General features: G+C 38.3%; 1 protein-coding gene across 1 annotated transcript; it reads right to left on the bottom strand.

Moving 5' to 3' along the window:
* Window positions 1–377: 377 nt before the first annotated feature.
* nsun3 (NOP2/Sun RNA methyltransferase 3) lies at window positions 378–9,938 on the bottom strand. Its single transcript, XM_041811982.1, has 6 exons — window positions 9,672–9,938; window positions 7,709–7,812; window positions 7,121–7,623; window positions 5,064–5,218; window positions 4,269–4,390; window positions 378–3,821 (listed from the first exon to the last, which is right to left on the bottom strand). Exons 1-6 carry the CDS (start codon window positions 9,834–9,836, stop codon window positions 3,485–3,487), a joined length of 1,386 nt encoding a protein of 461 aa, XP_041667916.1. The 5' UTR covers window positions 9,837–9,938; the 3' UTR covers window positions 378–3,484.
* Window positions 9,939–11,584: the final 1,646 nt, after the last annotated feature.

The following is an 11,584-nucleotide window of genomic DNA, read 5'->3' as shown; positions in this document are numbered from 1 at the left end:
TCTTTCAGACAGGACACTTTCAGTCTCCTGTTGAGTCTGAAAACATTTGCAAAGCGGTTATGGCACTTATAGCATCTTAAAACAAATATTGGCTAATAAACAAATCAGTCATGAGTCTAGGGATAGAACTTTTTAAATATTCAGCGATGACTGAAGTCGAGACGCAATCAAAATTTAATGAACACAACCTTAAGGCTCCAAAGACGGAGAATCTGAAAGTAAGCATCTGAGGTGGTCTTCTAATGCCATCTCTCATTTTCTAACGACCACTCAAAGAGTATTTAGAAGCTAACCCTTACACTGGAAGCTCTCCTCCTCATAGAATAAACTTGGGATGAATTTTTAATGCTACCATCATAGATCATGGAATATTGCAGTCTTGTAGTATTATCAATTTTATTATACAAAGTGGACAGTGTTATGCATGTGAAGCAGTTTCAAATGGGTTTTGTCGATATTCTCTATTTGTAGACCTGCAGTGTGAGCAGTTTCTGTAATTGCAACCCAATAAAAGATAAATAATTTTAATAGACAATAAATTAAAGAAGGTCAGGGGTAGAGGCTCAAATAAAAGCCCTGATTGTTCTTGCAGGCTGCGAAAAGTCGTGAACATGATGTTGACAAATCATCACTTCAAGTTGATTTACACATCATTTGCTATCAATTTTTAACACTGGCATTCATCCGGAGTTCCGTTCATGTCTATCTGGCAAATATGACTCCAATATTACATCTTTTGTATTATGTTTCTTGTCTTCACAAACTCCTGAGGAAAACAATAGACGGTTTCTTTTACAGTGTAAACAGTTTGTTGCTGCAGTCAAAAGTTGCATCCATAGAGCGAAACAGTGAGCTTAAACTTGAAAGGGATTTTTATTTGCAGCTTCAAGAGACTCCTTGTTGACTGTAACACTGTAGGTAAGTAGAAATAATCGCCTTCATGTGCTGTTGTAGCTTGTATAGTATGCACCAGTGCCAATGTTGAAAGTATAATGTGTGACTTTCAAATAAGATGTCCACTGGATGTTGCAATTAAGCACAAGTCTCTAAAACCAAAAGTAAGCTTTCCTTTGGCCATCCCTCCACTGTCCCTCTTCCTGTGTTCTTAAGCCTTGCACACACTGAAAGATTTCTACAAGTTTGAGAGATGTGACAGACCTCACATATGGCAACATATCATGACCAATTTAACCTTAACCTTAACCTCCTGTACTATGTAGTGTACATTGAGATGACCAAAACCACCAGGCACCAAGACGGCCCATGAAGTGGGATAAAGGGGAGGGGGCCAAGCCAAATCGGGAGCCCATGGAGATCTGCAAAATCATGGTCCAGTGTTACGTTCAGCTGTGATAACCATTTTTTGCCTAAATGAAAACAATTCTTATGAAAGCAACAAAAATGCGTTCATTTAACTGTAATACAATGGAGGCTTTTTTATGTAATGTAATGTAAACCCCTTTTCTTCAAACAGAATGACCTTTTTTGGTAATGTTAGCAATCAGGATGGGCACACTGAACTAAATGATAAGGATGGTCATGTCAGACTTCAAAGCCAAGCCATTATGTGCACAAACAGAAAGAAGAAAACAATTTTTACATGCAAAAAATGATGGGGAGTGGCATGATATGATATGAAATATGTTTTAAAGTGGCAAAAATGCACAAAAATGGGTAAAAGTAGCAAAGATGGGCAGAAAAAGTAATGAAAATTGCTTTTAAAATAGGCAAAATGGGTTAAAACAGGCAAGATAAGTGAAAAGTGGCAAAATTGTGTAAATGTGGGTTGAAACTTGTAAAAACAAAGGACATAGCAGTAAAAATGAGATAAAAGTGACAGAAAAGCGGTGAAAAGGGGTTTAAAAAGTGGCAAATATGAGTCAAAAGAGGCAAAAGTTTGTGAAAAGTGGCCAAACTGGATAAATGGGGGTTGAAACTAGGAAAGACAGAAATAGTAGTGGAAAGAGGTTAAAAAGTAGCAAAAATGAGTTTGAAGTGGCCAAAATGGGTTGATGCTTGCAAAAATTGGTTTACAGTGGCAAAAATGGGCAAATAATAGTAATTTCAACATCTAAACCCAACAATAGCTTTATACACTTTTTAGCTCCAAAATGAGGTAACTGTTAGATGGGACACATGCTAACACTAATGCTACAGATTCAACACAAATGAATTACCTCATTAATAAATCATAACTGGTGATTACCCATTCTGTTTTTTTTTTCAGGTGCCTAGCTGACTGTGAGCAGTCCTGCCACACACTTACAGATTCTGTTCCTCAACAACCAGAGTCTCCACTCTCAAAACTCCAAATCTCACACAGCCAAACATGACTTCAGAGTAAACGAGCCGAATGCAGCTAGCTGTTTGCTATCTAATAAATCCATTACAGCAGAAATTTTGCCCCAACACCCTCCCGTCAGTTTGATTGTGGTACGTTTTACAGGGGTCAAACTCATGCTGTCAAAGATCAACAAGTTGGTCCCACGTTTCTGACTTCCATCTGATTTTATATTTCACATTTACCACCTTTGCGATGGCTGTGCTTGTTGCGTTTTGTCCTTTGGTCAGCTTGCTTCCTGACTGGCTATTGTTCTGATATGTCAAAAATTCCTGCAAATGCCTGCTCGGTTGTCCTTGGTATTCCACCCGCACAATAGGATTTCTGATTGTAGATATCAAACATGTTTGTTTGCAATCTGAAGTCAGAGTGGCTCTGTCTTGCAAGCAGATCAGGGAGGGAAAGATCACTGTAAACACACCACAGGAAAATATGTCAAGATAATCTTTAGAACCATCTGATATCTCTCCAGGGAGGAATCAGGCAAAAACTGGCATGGTTGCAAGCATTTGCAAGACTGACATCCACACAAATGTGCAGTTCAAAGTTAATTTACTTTTTATTTCATATCAAATATTTTAGGTCAAGTAAAGTCTTGGTTTGGGAACTCCGCTTGGCACTTGTACTCTTGTCCCATCTGTGTGAACACAGAGCCAAGAACAACAAACCCAGAAGGAGTCTGATGCCAGTCTGTTTTTTATGAAGAAACTGGGCAGTAACATGTTGAGTTGGGATGTTTTTAAATCTATTATTATTTTAGTGATAAAAAATACAGCATATTATATCTTTATATGCAGAACTTTCATGAGGCACACATATAAAGAAGAGCTACAAACTTTTAACTACAGCTGCATTACTTATTGTCCTGCAGATGGCCAAGTACTGACACAGCTGAGCATCTTTGCCTACATGGAAACAATGACATTTTATCAGCCTGTCTGAAGTACTGCTGCTGTTACTTTCCCCCTCTTTAAGTGTCTCAAGCTGGCACTGTATAGAGTCTACACCGCTTCTGTTTGTGTGAGTGAGTTGTAAGCCAGTCCCACGAGGTGGACCCGGAGGTAACAACAGCAGTACAAACAAAAATGTCTATGTTTATATCCATTTGTACCCACATATCTTCTCAGCACAGGAGGATACACACTATTTTTTCCTTCTAATCCGAGACAAAAACATGGGTCCCCAGGTCTTGCCAGGCTGAGGCACCGCTAAAATGCCAAGCCTGTGTTGATAAGAGGACACAGTACTGTTCTGGAGCTGCAGGGAGGTTTTGCAAAGTGTCTGTCCATGATCAGGGGAAGCAGGGCTAAATGTAAAGTATTTTGATAAAGGAATGGCAATCTCTTCCCAAAGGTTTTCAGGTTCAGCCTCAGGACAATCATTCAACACTGTCTCAACCACAGCGTAGTTCTCAGATCTGGACAGTGTGCAGGTTGAATAAACCACAACGCCTCCTGGACGCACAGCTGACAATGCAGACCTGCAGGGAGAAGAAAATTCTGCACTTCATAACAAAGGACTAAATTTCCATTTCAAACACTGCTTGGAAAGCTGCTTTATATTAAGTTGCATACTAATTGTCACCACTTATATACATAATATGTACACCACTGCAAGTCAAGTGTCTCCTCCCTCCTCACATTATATGATGGTGCTTCTAAACACATATGATATTGTTACCATGGAACCGTGTTTAAGAGCTGTTTACCAGAAATAACTATAACATCCAAACATGAAATCTGTAACTGTGATTATGTCATTTTCTTTCAGAAATTGTTTAAAATAATTTTTGAATCATTTAAAATGAAGGTAATGTTTTGCTATTCCTCACATGAAACAAAACAAAGTTGTCTTTTTTTGGAAATTCACTTGTTCAAATTGTGTGGCCACATTGCAGACATTTATTCATGATATATATAAGGCTTACTTAAGCAGCTGAGCTTGAAGCACAGGCAGCCTGGATCTTTCCTTTATTCTTTGTTCCCCCTGCTGGCTGCTGCTTGAATACAACCAGCTCCTGTCATTAGAGCAAGGGGCATCGACTAAGACCTGCAACAGAAGATAACAAATAAGAGATAGAGGGGCCAAAACATTAATAACTGTGAGGGAAAGAAGGGTCATAAGGCAAAGTGAAGGAGCAAGGATATTTGAATAATTAATGGAGGTAAGAGCAGATAAAAAGACAAATGCAAGGGACCTGTAAAATAATGCAACTATAGGTAATATTTTCCCCATAGCACCTGCTTTATCAAAGAAAAATGTAGGTCAGTCATCCTTCTGTTGCATTTTACACTCAGTAGATAATTAAAATCAGCAATAACAGCTTTAGAAAATTTTCCTTCAGCTGAGAGTATTCCCACAAATACTGCTTTGCCAAAAAACTGTGTGAATCTGTGCAGTCTGTTTGTACTACTTTATTGCCTTTCAGTCTTTGTTCACACCGTCTTACTCTGGAGTCTGTGCTCTCCTTTTTCTCAATATTTTACTCCATTATCAGTCACTTTGAGTTTTTTGATTCCTCCGAGCCATTTGTCCGCCTCTTCATGGCTCTTTTCTCGATAAAGTTTTCTTATTTTCCTCTGGGTTTATTAGCATCTGTTCAAAGGCTTGCTGTGTTCATTCATTTCTAACCATGGCTTTGAATAAGAAGTGTGACACTTCAATGTTTTAGACTTTGAAGCAATATATACCTGCATAATTCAAAAAACACAACCCTCCCCACCTTGTCATATGTTCCTGCTTCATGTTCCCCAAAAGAGCGTCCGTCCTTTGCAGTCACAACCACTCTGGTGCTTAGTGAGTGAGGCAGGAAAGACTCCAGGGTTCTGCTAAGCCAGTCTCTTCTGTGAGGGTCTGGTTCATTACAGCAAAGGAGGGCTGGAACATAACATAGGAAATGACCAACATTTAATCGATGTAAGCTATTCAAAGCAGGCAAAAAATGACACCAATTCAGCATCAGCAATGTAGATACAAGACTCAACTCTACAGATTCATCTAAAAAAATTAGAATATTATGTAGAAATTCTTTTTTGTCCTGTGATTTAATTAAAGATGTTAAATTTCCATTTGTTCTAGATTTCTATCATACAAAGTGAAATATTTGACTTTTTTGTTTTAATTTTGATGATTATGGCTTCCAGCTCATGAAAATCAAAAATCCAACATCTCAAAATATTAGAATATCACAAAACACCAGTATAGAAAAGATTTATAATACAGAAAAGTATGTTAATTTATGCGGCAGTAGGTGGTTGAGGCTCCTTAAGTACTAATTACCGGTACTGCAACAATGTAACATAGCATGGAGACAATCAGTCTATAGCACTGCTGGGGTGTTATTACGCCCAGGTTGCTCTGACAGCAGCCTTCAGCTCGTCTGTATTGTTGAGTCTGCTGTCTCTCATCTTCCTCAACATTTCCCCAGAGATTCTCTATGGGGTTCAGGTCAGAGCAGGTGGCTGGCCAACCAAACACAGTACCACCATGATCAGCAAACCAGTTTCTGGTAGTGTTGGTTTCACTGTGGGCAGGTGCTAAGTCCTTGCTGGAAAAGGAAATCAGTATCTCTATAATATACTGAGCAGATGCAATTATAAAGTATTCTAAAATCTCCTGGTAGATGGCTGGCAGCGAGTTGATAAAGCTCAGTGGACCAACAGCAGCAGATGACATGGCACCCCAAACCATCACTGACTGTAGAAACTGAAGCACTGGACTTAACTACATCTGATTCTAGACCTCTCTGATCTTCCTCCAGACTCTGGGGCACTGATTTCCAAATGAACTGCTAAATGCATTTTTAACTGAGCAACAGTCCAGTTCTTTTCCTCCTTGGCTCAGGTGTGTGTGGTTCAGGAATGTCTTGACACTAGGCACACAACGCTCCTAGTCTTTTTCCTGGAACTGTCCGTGTGTGGTGGCGCTTGATCCACTGACTCCAACCTCAGTTACATTCTTGTGAAGTCCCCCCCAAGTTCTTGAATCTGCTTTGTTTGACAGTCCTTTGAAGGCTGAGCTCATCCATGCTAGCTGTGCTCCTTTTCTTACCACACTTTTATTTTCATTATATCTTTTAACATATTGTTTAAGCCTGTAAAGCAACTAAGGTTGTTTTTAAAAATGTGCTATATAAATAAACATTGACTTGACACTTTTCCCTTCCAGTCAACTTTCCATGAATATGCTTTGATACAGCCTCTGAGAACAGCCTGCCCTTTCAGCAGTGGCTTTTCCACAATATTCTAATATTTTGAAAGAGTGAAATTTGGATTTTCGTGAGCTGTAAGCTGTAATCATTAATATTCAAACAAAAAAGTCCTGAAATGTTCACTTTGCACGAGACAAATCTAGAATTAATGAGGAAGAATCTAGAATCTAGAATCTAGAAGTAAAGAGGAAAAAATAACTTTTACATTAAATTCTCTGTGATGTACCTGTACATTCATTCTAAACTCAATGTGAACAAAATTGCACGAGATGTTTCATTGATGCACTCAAGTTGCCTCTTTCATTAAAAAACGAGACAGCAACCCTAAATCAAGGTATACCACATATTTTGAAGTTATTAGCCAAAGAAAACTAGATAATATTGCACATAAAAAACAGATTTTAATATGTATTATTAACTGCTAAGTCAAAAACTGGTGTATTCTCAGCCGTTCATGCATAATTTATCAACTCTATGATCAACTAGTGCATTCATTTAAAATTTTAGTGAACAGTTTGCAATGAAATCCTAAAATATTTGCAAACTCCCTTGTAAATGTTTGCCCTTACCTGGATTGGCACACTGCATCATGGCAATAGCTTTACCCCCAGGAGCAGAGCAAAGATCCAAGACCTTCTCCCTATCACTGACTTGTAGTGCCAGCACTGGGAGCAGTGAGGCTGCATTCAACAGGTAATACTGCTTCAGCTGGCCAGGCCTGTGAGCCTGCGAGGGAAACTGCAGTGCATATGGATGGATATAGCACTGTAATGATGGGAGGGGCAAATTAAGTAGGGGCTCAGACTGAAGGTCCTGGCTGATTGTCTCACAGGTGGCGTCATCAGGAGGGCACCTGGACCTGACGTGGGGCAGTAGCAGAGAGTTAATCCCTGTTTTGTATTTAGAGTTTGATGATGCTGAGGGGGCATTAGGAGGCAACTTGGAGACATCTCTTTGTGGCAGCAATGAAGAAAAGCCCTGTGATTGGAGAATCTGTGTGATGTCTGTCACAGCACTGAAGCGGTTGAGCATGACTCCATACTGCCAAGAGGGAGGGTCCAGGAGGACTGCTCTGTAAGAGAAGAGCAATTCCAATGAAGGAAGGGTACAAATAGTGCCATGTGTGAACTGCAGAAAGTTTAACAGAGAAAATTTACCTTGCAGAGGTCCATAGGTTGCCAAGTTCCTGACTGTACTGCTTATCAAAGTGGTCAAGGACTGATGGACATGGGGGTCTTTCTTTTTTGGGTCTTTTTGTTACCTGTTCAAACAGAATGTGGTGAGAATCCTGAACTCAGAGGACAAGAAAACACACAGACTTCTGAAATTAATCTCTCTGATAACACTGTTTAAATCTGTGATTGCTATTCCAGGTTATCATAGTCAACTGAAACTGACTTAATAACTTAAACTAAAATTTTAAAACATTTTGGTTAACTGAAATCAAATAAAAACTATGCTTTAAAGGTCACATATTATACCCTTTTAAGACAAGTTTATATTGGTCTCAGAGGTCCCCACAACATGCCTGAGAAGTTTGTGGCTGAAACTAAACAAATTTTTTAGACCACCTGTCATAAAAACGAGAAAACATAAATATTTTAGAAATCTATCAAAACTTGTTTAAAACTGAAAATGTTGTTATTTATTTGGCAAATACAAACTGAAACAATTAAATAGTCCTTTTTCACACATAATAAACAAAAAACTTAATATTTTGTATGGCCTCCTTTTACATTCTTGCTGACATTGTTTTTATGTACTTTTGGGCATTTTTTTGCCTTTATTTAATAGAGGAGGATAGTGGATAGAGTCGGAAACAGGGACAAGAGCCCGGGAGAGACATGCAGTAAAGGGCCTCAGACCGGATTTAAACCTGGGCCGTCTGCATACATGGGGCACGCCTTAACCACTCGGCCACCTGCACCCCTTTGACAGTCTCTTTTGTTATTGAGTTCCAAATAGTTTCTAGCTGTTCCCACAGACTTGATTTAGATGAAACTTTTGTGCCATCAATCTTTGAATCTACTAAAGCCCAAATTTGTTCAATAAGATTCAAATCCGGACTTTGACTTGGCCAGTCCATCAGTTCCAGTACTCCAGATTCCTTTTTCTTGGTCAAATAGTCTCTGCACAGCTTTGAAGTATGCTTGGGGTCATTGTCTTGTTGGTATATGAACCCACGGCCAATCAGATTCAGTCCAGAAGGGATTCCATGATGCACTAAGATGTTGTGGTAGACGTTCTTGCTCATGATACCGTCCATTTTCACTAATTGGCCCACACCCTATCCACAAATGGAACCCCATACCATAATAGAATCTCCACAGTGTTTCACTGTGGATGCAATGCATCTGGCATCAAAACGTTCTCCAGCTTTTCTGCAGACATAAACACGACGATGCTGACCGAAGAGTTCAGACTTGGACTCGTCCGTCCAGAGTACCTTCTTTAGACCTTGTTGCCAAATTAAAAGTTGTTTCAGTCTAATTTTGGTCTGTAAAACTTGTTTTTATCTCACGAGCTGTCAAAGCTCAGGTGCTCAAAGTTTTAAACCATTTTTAAACATTGTTTCAATCTGTGTAATTTTGTGTTTCTGACGTAAAGAGAACTGTGTTTCAAAAAGTGCCATGTAAATAAAATTATCATTATCACCATTATTAATATTGACTGAGTCCCAGGAGTATTTCCTCTTGCAGTGATTAAAATTTACAGTGAAATACCGACCAAAAAACTGATGAGTCAGATTTACATGCTATTTTGAGAGGGATTTCCTCACTATGAAGGCTTTTAACTTTGGTTAAAATTGCATTACACTGCTGTCAGTGTCTTGTACAGTCACTACCCCTGGTGGATGTTAATTACCAAATCTGTCTTGTCAGTGAATAACTGTTAATAAAAGACAATGATTTGCTAATTGTGAATGCCAGCTCCTCAAATATTCACAAGTCATATTAGCTTAAATGGCATACTGCAACTGAGCAAGAATAACTAGTTGTTCGCACAGTAATAATCGCGGAGTAGAAACGTTCAACTGTGAACGTAACTGAACAAATGAACTTTAATGGTGACTTTAGGTCAATGGATGACCTAAAAAAGAATTACAAAATAGTTGTTTACCTGGTTAATGGAGGGTCCTCTTTGCTCGTGGAGTTGTAAATCATCCTCGTGAACCGTGTGACAGAAAACGTTAGATGACCACAGGCACCACGGAAGTGACTTTTCAAATTTAGAGAAAATTAACCTCCGTGGACAGAAAAGAATATATAACCTCTCCGGGTTCATGTATTGACGAATTCAGTGATCTCTTTCGGATGTCAGCAAGACTGCATTGGTATATTGTTTGGGTTTTGCACTTCACTGACCGGTGCCCGGTACGTCACTGAAAACCGTCCTACCCAAACGAAGTATTTCCGACGTTCCATCTGTTTTAGTTGGAGCAGCATCAATATCGGGGAAACCGGAGGAAAATGTGGACTGTGTTAACTATTAAAAACGCGTTTGTAAGACTGGTCAAAGGTAACGAATAAAACTCAGCTTTGTGGGGTTTAGTTTTAAGTATTGTTTTCTTACCTTGTTAAGTGATCAGAGAAATAGTGCACACCTGGCCATCCATTGGACGATTTTCTTCAAGAAAAACAAGGTAAACTGTAGATAGACTGGGATAATCCAACACTTTTTGGTATGTAAATGCACTCGCTTTCACCATGCTTGAACAGGTAGACTAAAATAATCACATGATCTGCAAAATGTACCTGTATAGTTTTGGCTAGTGTCTGCTTTGGTAAATTTTGGCGCCTCGTCTCACCTGCAGCAGGAGTAGTTCAGTGAATACGCATGTCTCGTTGGTTTTGAACCGCTGAAAACTGGTAAGCAACTAACTACATAAACTCAAATGACTGTAACTGCGTAGTTTTTTCGGGTACATGTACTTCTTGAGTAAATTTTGAAATCAGTGATTAAGATTTAACCGGAGTAACTGCACTTTTACTGGAGTACAATACAGTGATAGCTTTCTATATCACACCTCCAAACAGCTGTTGTTTTACTTTATAGAGTGACTTTACCTGAGAAAAAAAAATAGTTTTAAGATCAATTTTCTCATGTTGTCATTACCAATAAGTAAAATTCATATTTTACTGTACAACTCCTGAGTAGCTAAGCCTGCACAATCAAAGTTAAGATTAAATCGCGTACTAATGCAATTTTTAAACTACAGAAGCTGCACTTTTTAAAAAAATGTGTCAAAGTTTTATACATTTTTTTTTGCAGCAGAGATGCTCTGCACATTAAACACTGAATTTTATAGAATAGTTTGCTAAATTCCTACTTTTCTTATTTTGTTAATGTTTTTCTGCTTTAAAATAAGAATGACGTTCCCTTAAATACAACACTTAGCAGTGCATCTGCAATATGAGTAAAAAATATTTTTTTCCTGAATTGTTCAGTCTAGTTTTAATGATTGCTAAAATGCTTGAAGTTAAACAAATCAATAAATTAACTACTTTGATTGAACTAGATAAAGATATGTAATTCACACTGATTCATCATGTTATGTCATCCTAACATATAGGCCCGGCTTACAGGAAAGAACCATTTATGTCTAATCCATCTAATACTTTATTGGTAATAATATAGAATGATTTATTGCTTGCATTTGTTGAAAAATACATAAGATGAGGAACTGAAAAACATTAATTATGTGAAATCGCAAACACATGCTTTTGAGTTCAATAGCTATGTACTTTTTTCACCCCTTAAAATTAATAAAACTAAAAAAAAACATTGTTTTAACAGTTCATTTTTACATATACTGATGAAAAATGGCATACCTTGGATGCTTTCTCTACTCTCTTTTGCTAGCGTTTCAACAGCTCATAAGCGCAATGGAGAAATACCATTATTTGTCTGACAGTCTAGCACTGGCATATTAGTCTTCCTTGGTCTCCTTGACCCAAAATGTGAGTTATTATCGAAGACCTATTTTAGCTAGCCTTAGTCTCGTCTTACTTGTTAAAAAAAAAAGACAGTTG

This window comes from Cheilinus undulatus, linkage group 1, assembly GCF_018320785.1.
Source record: "Cheilinus undulatus linkage group 1, ASM1832078v1, whole genome shotgun sequence".
Classification (NCBI taxonomy): Eukaryota; Metazoa; Chordata; class Actinopteri; order Labriformes; family Labridae; genus Cheilinus; species Cheilinus undulatus.
This window is presented reverse-complemented; position numbering and strand designations above follow the sequence as displayed.